At 36.4% G+C, this 19,163-nt stretch overlaps 1 protein-coding gene across 1 annotated transcript in view; it reads left to right on the plus strand.

Annotated features, from left to right (window-relative positions):
* Positions 1 to 19,163, plus strand: part of PPFIBP2 (PPFIA binding protein 2) — a 109,772-nt gene that overhangs the window by 20,095 nt on the left and 70,514 nt on the right. The window contains exon 3 of the mRNA XM_082485931.1: positions 16,755 to 16,969. Coding sequence (XP_082342057.1) covers positions 16,755 to 16,969 — 215 coding nt within the window. The remainder of the gene's footprint in view (positions 1 to 16,754; positions 16,970 to 19,163) is intronic.

A 19,163-nucleotide genomic window follows, 5' to 3' on the forward strand; every position in this document is an offset into this window, starting at 1 on the left:
CTTTATTTTACACCAAACTATTTTGAGATTGAACTATGTTTGTCTTTTTTTTCCTCCTGCAATTTTCCTGGTTTTTTATTTTTTAATTATTATTCTCAATTTGTCAAGGTCTCTGTGATACACAGATTTCTCTGATTCAACAGTTATGTGAAGAAAATTTAAAGTAAAATAAAGGAAGAAACTCTGCAATTCCACCTCAAACATGTAACTATTGAAATAAGAGAGATTTACTTTGCTCTAATGCTATATAGTAACTTAAACGCATTCTAGTTCATGGGGTAACGTTCCATATTGTAGGTGTTAGTTTTTTATTTCAGTGGGTCTTTGAAAAAAGTTTTGACCAAGGCTTCCAGTTAGCTGGATAGTATATATCTTTATTTTACACACACGCATATACAGAAAAATATATATTAAAAAAATACATAATTGTCTTTATTTATGATGTATATATTTAAAATAGATCAGCTATTAATAACCTTCCCAGCCTAATGAGTTAGAATGCATATCTTTTTTCTGACATTTAATATCCACGAGTTTGAGCTATGAAATTCTTTTTACACAGCTGTCCACTAGAAAGGGATATGGTGCAATACATAATGTGTTGTCTTTTGGTGCTCTCACAGTAAGGCAATTAAAAGTTTTCTCTCAATATTACAGCATCCAAGAAGAGAAGTTGATTTCTGTGGTTAGGGCTCAGTAGCCTTGGGGTTTATGCTCATACACCATCCAGTATGAGCTCCTAAAAGAAGTATCTGGGTAGGGCCGTGATCTCACTTGTGCACAATGGCAAAGCATTCACTAAAGCTTTATAAATTTAAATAGTGACACCCATGCTGTGCCTTCATTTTTTTCCCCCTTATGATGAAGAAGATGACATCAGCTTCTTGTTGCTGCAGTTGTGCTTCTTTCTGCTCTTTTATAGTAAAGCTTTCTATCCAGAGACTAATATGGAGCTTCAAATATTACCGTGAGACTGATTAGGCAGGAAGTCGCTATCCAGGATTTTTAGTTTAGAGAATCCCTATATTTTTTTATTCTCATCCACATATAAGTCTTCACTTTAGTCTAAATGTGCAAGCTTTAACAGACTGCTAAGATATACAGAAGTGTAAATGTGAATGTGATGGATATAATTCTACAAATAACTTTTCACACCAATGGAACAAGTTCCAGGCAAATTTAGAAATTTATTTCCTTCTTCTTTCTTTTTCTGAATGCAAAACCTTATTCAAACAAGATTTTAACTAACAGAAGTTAATTGGGATTTTATTTTTTCACCTCTTGTCTTATAAAAAAATGTAAACAGATAGCCAGCGAAGTGTTGCACTTCCCTCAGATACATAAAGAAAGATCAAGAAAAGCAAGTCCCAAACCATAACTCATAAACTAGGGAATGGAAGTAATTTCTTAGCCATTGCAAACCTTGGGTTATGATCTTGGCTAGTGATATAAAAGAGCCAAAGTCACACAGAAGCCCATGTTCCTTTAATTATGCTATAGAACCTGTTCTCCTAAATGACCTGCATACATCTGGAAATTTTAACTTGGTATCTCTCTTCTGTGATCATTTATGCATAGCCCAGTGCACATTGGTGATATCATGGTTGCACTGATGATTCCATTCTTCAGAAAAATCAAGAGAAAGAAAAATAGACATATTCTATTTAAATTGATTTTCAGATTGGACATTTATTTTCTTCCAGTAGTTGTCAGAGCTTTGTGGTATGTTTTCCTTTGAAGGAAAGGGTTGAAAAACTTGTCACAATTTTGAGGATTTTTAGGTTTATTGTTCCACAGGATTTCATCTGCTTCAACCTTTTCTGTTAATAGAGCGTACTTCCAACATATCTCAAATTGTCCAGTATCTCCTCTTACGAGCAATAAAAGGCTATGTGTTCAACAAACAGGTCTACCACCTTGCTTATCTGATCAGAGCTACATTTTGTGTAGGAAAAAAAAGTCAGTTTTACTTGAAGATGTTATTTCATATTCCCTTCAAAAAAAGTTTTGTGGACTTACAGGCTGTATGTTTCTTCCACTGAGAGGATAACATTGCTGCTCAGTAGCATTTCCATGAATGGAAGCTCTGAAAAATGGTTGTTGTGAAGCTAGTTCTGGGTAAGAAAATAGCTGTTTAGTGTTGGGTATTTTTTCTATGGTATGGAAAGATAGCCTTGTAACACGTGGCATAAGTGATTAAATGGTAATATATGACTGCCTAAGAAAATAATTAATTTCTTCTAGTTTCCTGCTAGAAAAATAACTGAGGTCAGAAGCCAGGTGGGTGTGTTTGTTGTTTTTTTTTTTGTCATCGTCGTTTTTTTTTGTTTTTAATATTTTTCTCCTTTCCCCCCCTCCTTTTTTTGATTGTTTGTGCCCACAACTTTTTAGGGTTTAAGCCTGATAAATAAGAAATAGAATTAAATTGTTCCAGGCTTCCAGACAACATTGCTTTTACCCTCCTCTCTTAGTTGCCATGATGTGGAGACAGTGACATAGCAAGGCAAACAATGTAAGAAATATTCAGTGGGAATCAGCAGATTGCATGTCCCATTTACAGCTGTTTTGTAGTGATATTGGTGCCCAGGCTCTAAAACAGATTCAGGCGTGCTAGTGGTATGCAGAGTTTGTTTCCACATTGCATGGATAGGTCATGAGCAAATTGACAGCCTCTTCAAGAGGGTGCACTTCATGACTTCACATTACTTACATTTTTAATCTAATGTCCACTGATATTCAGTACAATATGGAAAGCAAGCTTATGTAAAGATATCTAACGGGGAAAAGAACCATAATATTTCCCAGACAATGCATGTGTTAAGTCTCTTCGGTGTTAACTGAATACTTCCTGTATGATTTCAGAATTGTATTTACCTGCACCAATAAAGCAATACGATTTTTTTTTTTATTCCTTTACTTTTTTTTAGTTATAACAAAGTAAAAGCTCAATTGGATGGGAAGGTTGTTTACCTTATTTGTTTATTTATTATTTTCCAGTACTAGAAACAGATAAGATTTTAAAACAGGTTGACTCAAGTCTGTTCTGGTAACTCGCCTCTATCTAATGTTCTGTGTGTTCCAGAACTGTTTCTTGAATTCCGGTATGATTGAAGGACCAAGTACATCTGCTGGAGCCTATACTTGGATATAGTTATTATACCAGTTCATCTCAAATTGAGAAACATAGTAATTATTCAAGTTTGATTCTCTCTAATTCAATCCTCTAAGCTTCTGTATGCAATTTGGGCAGGGACTGGAAAACGGGAATGTTCTTTTGTCCTGTGTGGCAAGACAACCAAATAAGGTTGGAAACTCCTTCAGAAGGAGGACTGTCATGAAACAAAAGACTCTCAGTCCTGATTTAACTGCAGATTTATATATACCATATTATGCAAATATTGGACAAATCATCTGTGCAAATGTTGCTGCTCTTACAGTAGACTGGAAACAGCAAAAATTCAACTGTTCAGAGCCTGTGATATTTCACTTCGCTGTATCCAGATTCCATAGGTATCTGTAGGCAGCACTAGATTCAAAGAGGATTGAATCTCTTGGGAGTGAGGCCTGTGTGGGTACTACGAGAGCTACGCTCTTCTCTTGGCCTCAGAAACCTTTGTTGTAGGCACAAAATGAGCATTAATCACTATTTTAGAGAAGTGAGAAGTCCAGAGATGTCTAACTTGCATTGGTTAATTTTTGAAGCTTTAGCAGATGCTTATATACATATACACATACAAAACCAGCATTCTCTCTGTTTAATGAGAAAACAGTCCCAATTTCTTTTATTAGCTGTAGTTGTTATTAAAATATTAGATTGTGGTCTTGTCTTTTAAAGTAAGAACTGGACATGCAAATACATATTACAAATATTTACATATTCGCGGTCCTACATTTAGCCTTCTAATTTTAAAAGTCATGTCCCTTACTCCAAATGTTAACGTATCTCATGCATGATTCTCATTAATCCAAATAAAAACTCTCACTGTAGACTGTGCATCTCTGCAATACAAAATGTATTAGCGTTTAGAGTGCATGAGGGTAGGATTGTGAAGCAAGATTAACAAATTGAATTTCATTGGACTTGATCAAATTTGACAGATAGGTCAGTCTTCCCAAGTCTTTTATGCTTCAGTACATCTGTACTGATAACCCACCCTCATAGCTATATAAATTAGACATGCTAAATGATTAGCCTTATTTGACTAAAATAGCAAAAAGGGCTAATGTGATTGTCAATGAACATGACTTATCCATTAGCTAGAATGACTTGCACTCCAAACAGAGGCTTTCTCTAAAGAAAGCGCCCATATGTCAGATCTGTCTACTCATTCTTTGTTTGAGCTGCATGACTTTGGCATTGCTTCCCTCTGAGGTTTGACCAAGTCATTACTTTCCCTTTTATTCATCTTGTATCCATTTATTAAAATGTGTTTCTTTATAGGACTATAGACGTTGATTATTTTTGCTTTGCAATATATCCTAATGAATTAAAATAATTTTTATTTTACTTTTATTTTGTATCAAACTGCTTCTCTCTGTCAACAGTCTGGAAATCTATTATTTCTTTTTGTGAATAATGACCATAACTGTAAGATCTAAAAACTCCTGTCACGATATTATAGTCTGCTGCAGCTACAGTCTCCTGAAATTCACCAAGTAATCAGTGTAATTATTGAGTTTCCTTTTAACCAGAGCAATTACTGCTTACTGAAAAATGAGAAAGTTAAATTTGTAATCACATGGGTGTTTACTGATATTTCAGTATTAGCACTGAAAGATTAAAAAAATCACGTAATTAAAAAGTTTGTCAAGAAGTTGTCCCAGATGTATAGATGTTTAAATTCCCTTCTCTTGAGGTGGCAGAACACTTGTGTTCAGTTCATTGCTTTGGCAGTGTGCTACAAACCCAACCATTTCCCACACTGTTGTTGAAAAAGGGGCTGTTAGAGGAAATTATATTTAAGAGATGAACAAGATTTTAATTCAAGTTTAATATATTTTCCTCGTGATCTATTTGGCAGAATTTGAAGGAGGGCCTGCTTGTGAGGGTTTTTAGGGCTTTTTTTTTTTCTTTTTCTTTTTCTTTTATTGTTCTGTCCCATCATAATTTTACTATGAAAACAATACAGTTCAAGTTCCAGAGCTTCGCTATGTTCCCGAATGTGTTAGACTACTAAATCTCCTCTAGTTAAGGGATTAGAACTTGGATTAAAAATGCGGGAGTGCACAAAAAATACTAACACTCTCATTTGAACCCCTTTGGATGGATTTTAGGTTTTGTGAAATAAGGTTTTCACTGAGTTTCTACATAAATAATAGGAAATCAAAATATTTCCTAGGAAACTCATCCTTTACCCATGAAGTCATGCATGTCATCACAGGATTCATTCACAATCTAAAGACTAGTCTCGCAGCACTTTAAGTGAAGAAGATAGGCAACTCTATTCAGCTTTATAAGGGTTTGAAATTGTCCAGACCAGGCAGAGAGCGCTTAATTGTATTTTTTGTGATGTGTGTTGAAGATGGGGGTGTCTTATTTGAAATGCACGCTGGGTGACATGCAACTGATGGGCAGTATAAGCCTCTTGTGATTGTGTAGAATGACTAGAGAATAGCTTCTATTTTTTTTCTTTTCACTTTCTGTACTTCCAGATGGCTTTGTATTTTTATCATTTATGTCCTATTCGAGGTTCACAGTATTTTAAAATTCAAAATTTAGTTTCTATAGTAAAGGTGTATAACTTTTTGTAATTTTAATGCAGAGATCTTTGTAGAATTTCATTTTAGAGTACTGAATTGACACATAGTTGAAATAATAATGAAAGAAACAGAGCAATTTGAATAATGAGCATTTTATTTTGTTATAGATCAGAGTAATTGAACAGCACTAACTGCAGTGGTTTTCCTGTATTTTCTAAATTGTAATTGTGCTAAGAGGCTATGCTTTAGTTATGATTACTGTATTTTCTTTTTTTCTGTTCTTTTTCAAGCAATAATTTAGGCTTTTTTCTGAACAAAATAAATAATATCTCGACAGCAATTGCTGTTTATCTTGTTACTGCTTCATTAATTAAGGTGACCATTTGTGAAGTTGTACTATACAAGATAATATAGTGGCTTTTTGAAATCATTAGCTAGTTTATTTATGCATAAATCTCATAACAATAGAGACATGAAAAAAAGGAAATTGAATAATAAATTACTTGAAATCAGGTCTTTGATAGAGAAATATATAACTTCCAGTCATAACAGTTCAAGAAAATTATGTATTAAGAATATTAGGGGGGGGGGGGGGGGGGGGAAGATAAAAATTGTGACCTTTAACCATCCTGGAAATTAAAGGGGAAAACATAAAAACTTACCATAAATATTTGGGGTTTATAATTTGTAGTTCAACATTTTTCTTTGTTTTAGAACACTTCTTATAGCTTCTTCAATACTGACATTTAGCTTCAGATACTCAACTTCCAAAAAGCTGGTTATTTAATTCCTTAGATATTTTCAGCAGTAACAGGTTTATAACAATTTTAAATCTTTTAAACTTTTAAAAATATAGCAGTTCACTGTCTCTCTATTTAGTTAATCTGTAATTTTTCATGTCAGCTATCTGTGGTCTTTCTTTTATGTTTGTTAACAACACCTAAGACACGGTCTCACAAACTGTGTGCATGCTTGAATAACCATTACAGCCATTTGATACTATATTTTGTAGAGCTTTACACATACTGTAGCCTTCAAGTTAAGACCTTGCATAACTGTTCAGGTGTAGTTTTGATCTGAGTTTTAAAAGCATATGAAAATCATGGCAACTTGCCTGTTGATTGTGCATGTGCAGCATTGTCTACTCATTCCTTGCCCAGGTTGCCAGAGCAACCTGAAGTTTGGAATTTCCTCAATTTTGAGTGCTTAACCTTACAAGAGGTCATTATAGCTATTTGGGCTACTGTCCCAAAACCTACTCTTACTATCCTACGCATATTTTCTCACAGATAGTGAGGGTCTGAGCACAAGAAAGAGAGTGAAGACTCCCTGAATCCTTTTCGTAGTGATGGATTACCTTGGTAAATAGGGCAGTACTTCAGAATCTTAAGGACCTGAAAGCATTGAGAACTTGTTTCCTATAAATACTTAATGATATTTTACAAAAATATATGTTTGACATTGTTTTGTATAAGACAAAATTGTCCTTTGAACGTCCAAGTCAAACAGTGATTTATTAATTGAGTTGGTCTTGGACTTACCTTGAATGTGTTCCAGCCTTTCCAGCAAAGCAGCAAAATTCAAAGTTTTCTTGAAAATAAGAGTTGAGACTAATTAAAAATGGATAAATCTTGGCAACTAAAATATGCTACTTTAAATTCTTTATTTCTGACTAGAGATAAACAGTTCTGCCAGTATATAACACCAAAAATACAGTCATGACCTAGACACCTATATCAACAAACTAAAAATGCAGTACTGCATTGTGTTTATGCAAAACAAAATCCATACATCATAGGTATTTGCATTAAGTTTTAAAAACTAATGGAAAAGAAACAGAAATGTAAATAGCTGCTGATGCAGTATGTAGCAAAGAAAACAGTTAACCATGATGGCGGTAACTGCATAGGATTGAAAATTCAAGACACAAAGGCTCTTTTGTGGTTTATATGATGTGATCTGTTTTTCAGTACATGAGTCACTTGGTTGTTTAATAGGCTAGCAAACAGATTTCTAAGATTTAAATTTAAACAAGTTTTAACAAACATGGGATTTCTTTAAAGATGAAATCATAGCTTCTCATCTTCCTACTTTAAGACAATAAATTGATTTGAAAGAGTTTTTTAAAATGCATGTAAGTTTTGTTAAACAAGATGCCTTTATTTCCTCACAAACTTAATCCTCTTGGTTTCTCTATGCTTTCAGAGATTCATTTTTTTCATGAAACAGTATTCATGTTACCAGTAGTTTACTACTTCTCACTACAAATAATTCTGGATTTTGTACGAAAAAGATATATTTGTTGTCTCACAACATTGTTTTAGTTAAACTGCTGGTTTCACTGGCTCTAAATACACTTTTTGTGTGTGTAAATAAAAAAAAAAAAAAGGAGAGAAAATTGATGCAAGTATTTCTTCTTTACGTCTTTAATAAAATGTGTTGATCCTGTTTTTCTGGTGCAATGGAGACTCAGCCTCAAATCTCCATCATAGCTGCGTAATCGATCTTCCTTTTTTCATGAGCTGTAAGACTGCTTAGCTTGTGTTTGTGGACAAGAGAGATCTTTTGTTGCAGCTGTGTATACAGTACCTAATGTGCTGCACATCACCACTTGGAGGCTATAAGTAAGTAAAAGGAAAAAGGTTGAGTAATTACATCGATAATTTGCATAAGAAATTATAGGCAGTTCTTGACAATTGTCTCAAGGATCCACGTGTGGCTGTTTATAAAGCTCAGCTGAAAATCATCCAAGCTCCATGAAACTTGCATCTGAATGTGGTCATTAACATTTCTAGACTTGGAAATTTTTTCCTGGGGCTTCCTGCTAATCCAGTTCAACAGTGACTGTATTTAAAGATCTAAAAGCAGAGATTTGAGCAGAGACTAATACAAGCTATGATTCAAAACACACCATTTGTGATGCATTTTTGCATTACAGTATTAAAAGAAAGGCTTGTTTGAGCTACCTCTTCACTCGTTTGACAGAAGGCTTAGGAACAAGAAGGCTGAATTATGTCCCATCCAGACCTTACTACTAGTTTACATAAATTCACGTTTTCAAGGCTATCTTCACGAGAAAAAGAGACTTGAGCTTCAAAGAAAATTACACTTTATAGTCTTGAAGGAGAGAGGAAGAACTTGGACAACGTATATGCTCATTGAGTAAAAGCTCAGGTAAAAAAAACCTAGTTCTCTAGCAGTGTAATGATTGACTGAAAGGCCAGAGAAAACGTATGTTTATAATTTTATTCTAACCACTGTTGGTCAGATATCAAAACTGTTACCCTTGAGTATTTCAGTTTTATAGAAGGGCATCCTTACCCCAGTGTAGAAGAGGCTTTTGAGTTTTGCTGTGGGGGTTTTGTTGTTTTTTGCTGTTTTCTGGGCTAAAGGAGTCAGCAATTTTAGGAAAATCTCTTTTTAATCACTGGTGGTTGAGTTGTGTATTGCCAGGAATTTTTATCTAAAACTCGGCCAGTTTTAGAGCGAAAAGACTGAGATAACTTCCGATTCCCTGCATTCATCTGTATTAAGTGGCAAGGAAATGTGAGAGATCAGAAACAGTATCTACTGCTAAGTGCGATGAAAGTTGGATGATAGATGAATGTATACAATATAAGTTGAGGAGAGTGGATTTTCAAACTGGCAAGGCTTTCTGCTTCTTTCTTTATTTCTGCTCAGTAACTTACTTTTGCAAGCTACTAGTAGCGCTGTTTTCTAAATAGGTTATGTATTTGCCCAAAAGGAATGTTTCTTTGAAGCCATTCAGCTAATGGCAAGGAACTTTGAACTCCAAATGTGCTTGCATGGTCAGGGTGTAGGAAATGTGTAACTTAAAAGTTGTTTTCCTTTTTTTTGTTACTTTTGTTATTCTTTCTACCATACTTATAACATGCAGCAACACTTAACCTCCTTCATCCACTGTACGTGGACACCAGAATTGAACTGCTTGGAATGTCTTAGTTCCAATACTCCCCCCCCCCCCCCCCCCCCTTTCTTTCCTGCTCCTCTAAGGTGGACATTTATGATGATTAATTGTGTTCCAGTAGTACACTAGAAAACCATGGTGTTGAGTATTATATAAACATAATGACAAAAGATTCCCCTGTGTCCTGTTTACCCCTGGAAAAAATGAGGCACAGGAAGACTGTGACTTGCTTAAAGCTAAACAATGAGTCTTTTTGCACGAGTTCAAAACTGCACTGATTTTTCTTGAGTATCTGTAAAATTCTAGGGCTTGAACCACATTCTTCCCCACTTCAGCTATCTATAATAAAACTACATGCAAATTAATTGCTGTTATTGGTAGACTATGCTGGTATTACCTAGTGTTCTGTTTGCACCATGGCATCTCTTTTTTTGCATCATTCTGCAAGGGGATCCAAATTCTTACTGTCTGGTTCTAAAACTTAATGTGCTTTGCAGCATGATGATATAAAGGTTTAAACTGATGCAAAGAAATATAATTTACTCCTGCGCACTTTTACTTCTGCTTTATCAGGGTATGGTCTTGTCCTTCTGGTGAGCAATGTATATCCTACTTAATATGAAACTACAAGGAAAGCAAATAAGAGAAGCAAGCCTGCAATTCATTTCAATTTAGGCAGTAAAACAGGAAACATTCGGAATTAAAATGCTGAGTTGAATTTTGCATTTATGCATTTATATCGCTTCTTCATGTAATATAAAGTGCATTAGTTGTTGCGTTCAGAGGAATTCTTCATTTTCCATTTCAGCCAGGAGAATAAAAGGAACTACAGTAGCAATACATGGAAACCAGCCTAAAAATAATTTCAAAAAGAAGGACTATATGCATGTATTTAATGGTGTGAAGGGTCATGTTCTCGTAGTGATGCACTGAGATCTGTGGGTATTTCTTGTTCCGGATAAGGATAGTTACTCATGGGAGGGCTTTGTAACTTTTGTTGAGTGCTCTGACTCCGATCCAGCAAAGCAAAGCACTTTTAAGTCCTTCTTAATATTTGTGATCCCAGTGACTTGAAACTAGTGGAGTTTTTATTGCTGAAAGCTAGAATCTTCAACACATCTCAGAACTATGCCCTGTATTCTTGGCATGGTAAGGGTACAGATATGGTTTGGGTCTTTCTGATGGTATCAGACATGGGTACATTCTTCTCTCACCAGTGTCTGCTTTTTGAAGTCTAAATACAAATCATGAATAGTACTGTTATAAATCATAGAATTGTTTGGGTTGGAAGGGACCTGTAGAGGTCACCTAGTCCAACTCCTCTGCAGTGAGCAGGGACACCTTCAACTAGATCAGGTTGCTCAGAGCCCAGTCCAACCTGACCTTGACTGTTTCCAGTGGTGGGGCAGCTACCACCTCTCTGGGCAACCTGTTCCAGTTTTTTACCACCTTCATCTTAAAAAAATTTCTTCCTTATATCTAGTCTAAATCTACCCTCTTGTAGTTTAAAACCATTACCCTTTGTCCTATCACAACAGGCCCTGCTAAAAAGTTTGTCCCCATCTTTCTTATAAGCCCCTTCTAATTACTGAAAGGCCACAATAAGGTCTGCCTGGAGCCTTGTCTCCTCCAGGCTGAATAACCCCAACTCTCTCAGCCTGTCCTCATAGGAGAGGTGTTCCAGCCCTCTGATCATTTTTGTGGCCCCCTCAGGACCTATGCCAACAGGTCCATGTCTTTTCTGTACTGAGGGCTCCAGAGCTGGACACAGTACTCTAAGTGGGGTAGCCAGAGTGGAGTAGAGGGGCAGAATCACTTCCCTTGACCTGCTGGCCATGCTTCTTTGGATGCAGCCCAGTTGACCTTCTGGGTTGTGAGCATTCTTTGCCATCTCATGTTGAGCTTCTCATCAACCAACACACCCAAGTCTTCATCAGGCCTGTTCTCAATCCATTATCTGCCCAGCCTGTATTTGTGCTTGGGATTGCCCTGACCCAGATGTAGGACCTTGCACTTGGCCTGGTTGAACTTCATGAGATTGGTGTAGGGCCACCTCTCAAGCGTGTCCAGGTCCCTCTGGATGGCATCCCTTCCCTCCAGGGTGTCAGCCACACCAGTCAGCTTGGTGTCGTTGGCAAACTTGCTGAGGATGCACTCTATCCCACTATGTCCTTGATGAAGATATTAAACAATACTGGTCCCAATATAGACCCCTGAGGGACACCATTTCTCACCAGTCTCCCTCTGGACATTGAGCCATTGACCGCTACTGTCTGGATGCAACCATCCAGCCAATACTTTATCCACCGAGCAGTCCCTCAATCAAATCCATCTAATTCCAATTTAGAGAGGAGGATGTTGTGAGGGACCATGCCGAAGGCCTTACAGAAATCCAGATAGATGACATCCGTAGCTCTTCCCTTATCCACTGATAGAATGACTATATCGTAGAAGGCCACTAGGTTGGTAAGGCAAGATTTGCCCTTGGTGAAGCCATGCTGGCTGTCTCAAATTACCTCCCTGTCCTCCATGTGCCTTAGCATAGCTTCTAGGAGGATCTGTTCCATGATCTTCCCAGGCACAGAGGTGAGGCTGACAAGTTGGTAGTTCCCAGGGTCCTCCTTTCTACCCTTGGTGCAATGTTTCCCTTTTTAGAGTCACCGGGGTCTTCACCTGACAGCCATGATTTTTCTAATATCATGGAGAGTGGCTTGGCAACTACATCAGCCCATTCCCTCAGGACTCTGGGATGCAGGTCATCAGGTCCCATAGAATTCTGTACGTTCAGAGGTGTGGGAAGAGAGGTTGCCAACGAAGACTGAGGCAAAAATGTTGTTGAGTACCTCAGCCTTCTCCTCATCTGCTGTTACCAGTTTACCAGTCTTGATCATTGGGGGTGGGTGGGAAGGGGTGGTGGTGTACACTTTCTTTGAGCTTCCTTTTCTGGCTGATGTACCTGTAGAGGCCCTTATTATTCTTTGCATCTCTTGCCAAGTTCAGCTCCAGCTGTGCCTTGGCCCTCCTGCCCCAATCCCTACACAACTGGGCATCATCCCTATATTTTTTTAAATCATTTCTTTCATGGATAATAACCTCAGTTGAAAGATTTAAAATTATGACTGAAATCAAGCCTTTCAATCTCTACTTCCTTCATTTAACTTTAGCTGGTATTAATCAGAGATGTTTTTCCTTTCACGTTTTAATGGAACTAGTGCATATAAGAATTTACAGACAGTTCACTTTAAGATCATTACATCTTTATTCATGTAAGCAAACAAATACTGTTCTCTGTTTACTATTATTAGATAAGAAAATTTTGACATATCTTTATTGTCTTCAATGACATGCTCAAAATGAATTCCCAGCCATAAGTATGGGGTAAGCCATAAGATATGACCAGCTGTTGTGTGTTGTTAGGTAGTTCGGGGAACATGCGTTTGCTATAAGGATGTCTTTGATGATTTTCATTTGTTGCATCTCTTTTTGTTAGCAATGAATAGAAAAATATTTCCTTCTTCTGGCCTCTTTTTTATTCCTTATTTCACGCAAACTTAAATGGAGAAAAATTTGAAGCAGGAAAGGGAACAGTAAGAAAAAACCCTGAAATTTCTTAAATTGAGTTTGTCTCAATCACTAGATGTCAAGCTGATGTTCTTTCCCAGTAAAACACATTACCATCTTCCAAATGTCCCTACACAGGACAGGACTATCCTCAAGACCCACCTTAACTTACAACTATGGAAACTCAGCGCACGCGCCTTACACGTGGACACAGTTCTTCAGAGTTCTAAGAAATAACGCCTTTCCACTGCTGTGTAAAATGTGAGACTTTTGAGGATACTTAGAATTTTGCCAGTCTGAACAATCAGTTGAAGAGCTTGGGATAACTGAAGCATGCATATGGAGTACATCCAGTCTCAGGAAATCCCATAACATACAATTCCTGGCTGGCCTTGGCTGTGCTCCAGCACATGAGAATTTTTACCTTTATAGAAATGAGCTTCTTAAAGGTGACAGTTCTTTTGCTTGTCAAGATTAAAGATTGTGCATATATGGTTTCTTTCTAGTGTTTTGATAGAGGCAAATCAAATAAGGGCATGCCAAAATGTATGAATTTCACTGTCATCAAATTTTCCTACAGAATTTAAAATTATTTTCTGTAGAAGGTGGAGATTACCAGTAACGTTGTAGCCACAGTAATCTAAGGATGGAGGCAAGATGTGATACACAGTGAGGCATTTAGACTGGTGAGGGAAGATGTCATTATTACTGTCCTCAAGAAAGTTACAGTGGTATGTATAGTATGGCAGTATAAACTAGCCACCTACTATAATTAACTGAACTCCTGAACACTTGTTTTAAATCTATATTTCGCTTAAAGATTATGGCTTTGATTTCATACCTGAAGTATTGGTTGTAGGCCTGAAAGTTTGTGTGGTTTTGTTTGGATTGTGTGGGTTTTTCTTTGTTTCTCTCCGGTCTGTTTATAAGAAGTATTCATATAAATAACATGAAGAATGCTATAGCAGAATGCTCCATTAAGTTTTTCTGGTTCCGTATCTATTTTAAATGGTCAGTTCATTGAACGGGTAGGTACCAAAGCTGATTATGAAATAACTTTGCATCCTGTCCTCTTTTCTGGTGTGAAAAAGTACTTGCTAAGCAAAAAGACAGAAAAATTTCCAAAGGAAAGAGTGAGAAAACTAGTTTAAAATTCCTAATGTCACAATAACCAAAGAAGCCACATCTTTAAAAGTAGCATCAATGCTACTTAAGAGGACAATGCCAGATTTCAGTTTGTGTGCTATCTCTTTTGGAAACTAAGTAGTGACCACTCCAGCTGAATGAAAAGATTTAAGAGGTTATATGATCCAAATGGCTCTTACACAATATGGAAATCTGCTATTTTTAGTTGCTAGAGTTTAATGTTAACTGCATTAGGAAGTACATAAACAGAAACAACTAAGCTGACATAAGTAACTGACAGTATAGAAATACACAAGAAAATATATTTTAGTGGTTAGAATACTCAAATGCAGCAAAACAGTTAGTTGATCCTCTCCTCAAAAGGAAACAATTCAGGAAGACAAGGTTGATTTACGAGGTGAAGTAGTCTTGTGTATCAGTCTTTGTAGCACCGGATATTGAAGAAACTTTATCTTGGATGTGGTCTGCGCCAGAAATTAAGATGAGATCTTGCACTCGAGGTATTAAAATAAACTTGTAAGCAGCGGAAGTCAACAGGACGAAACGGAATATTCTGAGTCTGAAAAGAGGTTAAGACTACATGAAATACTCCAGTAGTGAAAATGAGTGTTGTTTAAAAAATAAATAAATAAAATCCCTACTACTGAGCTTTGCAAAACTTTAGAAATTTCTAGCGATGGTTTTGCATTGTTTAAAACATTCAAACAAGAAAACACATAATTCGTACAGTAGAATTCAAACCACACATTTTTTTTGTAAAGTGAATTGATCTGACAGAATTGTTTGTGTCATTAAAGGAGTGGTTGAAGAAGACCTGGTTAATATTATTTAGGATTTTCCCAAAAGCTTTGAGTAAAGTTAAGCACTCACAAAATAAGAGACAAAATATTGTCTTGGATCAAAAACTGATTGAGATGGGAAACAATATTAGGATTAAATGATCAGTTAGCATTTTGGTTAAAAGCTAATCTAGGTGCAGAAGGTATTTCAGTGTACTAGGACCTAGAGTGTCAGTGTATTCATGAGTTGTATTTAGGTATTAGTTGTATACCAGGCTATATGCAAAACAAACCATTGGGTTCAAATATAACTTGTAATGTCTGAATCATCTTAGATAAATAACCATAGCAGGCAAACTAACATTGATTGATGCAAAATACTGTGCATTGAAGAAGAAAATTTGAATTACTTATACCTCTGGGTTTCAAATTAAATACATCCACTCAGGAAAAAATAACTTAGCAAATAATTTTCAAAGGCTCAGTGGAGATTTCTGTTCCTTTCATAACTAAGACATAAATCATGTTAAACACGGGAGTAAAACAAAGAATAGTAAGGAGATTATTATAATTGCCTTATGTAGATCAATGATACGGTCTTCTAAGGAATACTATATGCTATGCGGATCCAACGTACGCCTGTAAATTATGTTACAAAATGAAAGGATTGAGTGGAGTACAATAAGAATGATCAAAAGCCTAAAAAATCTCCCATGAAGTCAAATAAAGGGGGAAAATGTGATTGCTTATGCCAGAGAGAACAGGAATGAAGACATAACATGAGTACAACCTCCTATGTACACAAAGCAATGAATTGTAAATAAAAACTTTAAAAAGTAGAGCAAATAGAAGTTTTCCATCTAATTAATTCTTAAAGAAACAAAGGGATATTAAATGAAATCAAGATCTGAAAGTCCGGACTGAGAAAAGATAGCTCATTTTAGTGTGCATATCATTGAAACATAGGTTATTAAGATAAAAAGTTTCAGAGATGTTAGAACTTGTATTATTTATAATCGTTCCATCAAGTGAGATATGTTTGTTGCTGTGCTTATTATTCTTGAGAAAAGAATATTGGTGCTGGAGAGCTGGCAGGAGGGAGGAGTTGTAATTTAGAGAGCTAGCAATAAAAATGGCTGATGAAACTTTGCTAACTTTTGGGGTTTTGTTCTCTGTGGGAGGGTTTTAAACCTGTTCAAGGTCACATATTTTTCTAGTTCTGGTAACACGATCTAATTTCATCTAAGTTTCTTGTCAAAGGACTGCTTCAATCTTTCTTGCATTGCTTAACACGGCTCTGTGTGGGGACTTCTAACTATGTAGCTGAGAAGTTAGTGACATCTCATGGTAACCATGAAAAATTACAGGTGATATTTTGTAAGGTTTTGGCATTTGTCATTTAATGGATATTGCAAATGTTTTCTAGGCCAAAATTATTTTCTAATATGCTTGTATGTACCTCTCACATTTATTTCTCCAGTGTTTGTTATTTATCTGTTTCTAAGCCTGAAATACTGATACCTGTCAGTTATCATCTGAAGTCCAAATGTTGTAGTGTGTAGTACTTTGTCACTTATGTATTTGTCACTTACAAAACAATTATTTAACATCACTGTCTCTTCTGGATTTACTTGTTTTAGGTACAAAGTCAGCTACAGAGTATGCTAATGGTGGTTATGATATTGTGTCACCTGCTCCATCAGTATACTTGGGCACATTTCAAATTTTGCATCTTCTGGAAGATCTAAAGATGGCATTGGAAATGCTAGAGGATCCTCAAGAGAAAGAAGCATTGCGAAATCAAATTCCAGGAGCCACAGCAGTGTGTCTACGGGAGTGGTTTGAAGAGAATCTGGTGAGTGGTTAGTTACAGCTTTTCCTTTTTGTTTGCAAACAGCATTGGTTCAAGTATTTTGATACTTCAGTTATTTTCCTAATAACTGAAATCTGCATACTTAAAGAACTGCAGGGGATGGTGAGCAATCATAGAAAGCTGAGGATATTATCACTTTATGTGCTGATTACTAAAGCTTTGCAGATACAGGAGAATAAGTAGTTGGTAAAATACTTTATTTTACTCTTGGTAAGAAAAAAGATGATAAAAATGAACTACCAAAAAAGGTACCTTTTCTGTGGGTTTTTTTTTTTTTTTTGGTTGGTTGGTTGGTTTTGGTCCTTTGCTGGAGATAACAAACTAGTTTATAACTAGTTATAAAAATATTCATTTTTAAACCACCAATTTGGAATATGGCAGCATTGTCTGTTAAAGGGAGAAGCAGAAAAAACTTGGATGATTCTGCTATCCTTTTCCTCACTACATTTCCCTTACCTTAACTCTCAGTGTTATGAATCTTCAAAGTATTTGTACACCAGCCAGTGGTGGTAAACGCTGTAAAGCCATTTGTGAGACGTGGCATTTTCTGTGTAATGACATTTTGCCTGATAGTAACCAGTTTCAACAACTGGGGACCCACACCTCAGGTGTGCCTATGTGTACTCATGGGGTGATTGCTCACCAGTGCATGGGTTAGCAGACTGTAGGGAGCTCCACAGGTACTCACAAAAGCTAAAACACCCACATGTACATTAGGAGATGTGGATTAGGATGTCCATTAAGAGACAGTAAAGCCATCTAAATGTGAGACATTCGTATTGGGATAGATGTGGAATAAACATCTGACTCCATTGGAAAAAAGACTGAGGCTTACCAGGTGAGGAGCAGATCTTTGGACAGACCTTAAAAGAAGCAATCCATTGGATGTAAAGAAAGAAAACAACAGGTCCTTCCAGAACACTCCTCTTCACCAGGCCTGTCACTGCAAGTGAATGGTGGTTTCCTAAAGAGTAAAACCTACCTATCACTTTCTCAATTTCAGAAAAGTTTTATAGATGAATGGATTTTCTTCTGGCTTTGTCAATGCATCTTACTTCCATGTAATTGTGTCTGTAGCTTCTGGTTCAGTGTTTATCATCTGCTATAGCTGCCTTGTACCTATTGTAACCTAATGTTGGAAAAGTAACTGCTTTTGTTTGAACTTGTCAACTGCTGGTTTGCTGGCGTTCTCCACAGAGCCCAGGTCTATGGCTGAAAAGCCCTGTTTGGGACTGTAAGAAAGGAATGAGAATTTGGTACCAGCTTTGAAAGCAAAAGGTGGAGGCAATGTTTAATTTGGATTTACAGTATTTGATTTTGAGTCCAGATCCTTGGGCCAGCTCTTACTGAATTCCTGCCTTAGCAGAAATTTTAATGCTTTTTCAAAACTTTGCAATAGCTAAAAGATATTTTTAATGCATAAAGGATATAAATTTTCAGAGTTGTTCACTATAGAGTTGAACCTGAACCTGAACCACCGAGTTGAAGAGTTGGAATCTGGTGGTCTGGCTTTTGGCTTCTCTCTTGCACAAATATTAATTAAGCTACCTTTTCAGCTCTGCAAGGTAGGTAAAACTTGGTGTTTTGACTCCTCATATTAATCTATATATGCCTATCTCTTCTTTTTCATGAGATACCAGCCAAAACAGCGGCCACAGTTCCTTCTTAGAGTTGCAGTTTATTGATGTCCTAAAAGTCTTGTCTAGTCCATCAAGAGTAGTATTCATTTGATAAAGCAGTTGGGCAGTCTGGATTCAGAACAAACAGAACAGGGAAATTGGTGGTATAGAGTATCTCTAGCGCAGTATGTTGAGATCACTGTTTTTAAAATATTTTGCACTGTTCTGTATTGACAAATTCTGCATTTCTTTTAAAGATGTGCAGGGAGGGTAGTGCGTAGTTGCTGTGACTGTTATTCAAAAATTGATAGTAATCTATGTATTTGTAGACCTTACATATATATATTTTTTTTTTTTAAATGCAAACAATTTGTAAGCATGCACACAACTTCTATGGACTTCAAATTTGGAAGAGCTTTCTCCACTGACAAGCAGCAGTTTCACTTGGAAATTGAGAAGAAAGCTAATATATCGGCTCAGTTCAGTGAAATGGAATGTGTATTTCATAGTTATGTCCCATACTGAAAATTCCTTAATTTCAGCCCAGAGCTGTGAAA

This window comes from Vanellus vanellus (genome assembly GCF_965231255.1).
Source record: "Vanellus vanellus genome assembly, chromosome: 6".
NCBI classification, from domain to species: Eukaryota; Metazoa; Chordata; class Aves; order Charadriiformes; family Charadriidae; genus Vanellus; species Vanellus vanellus.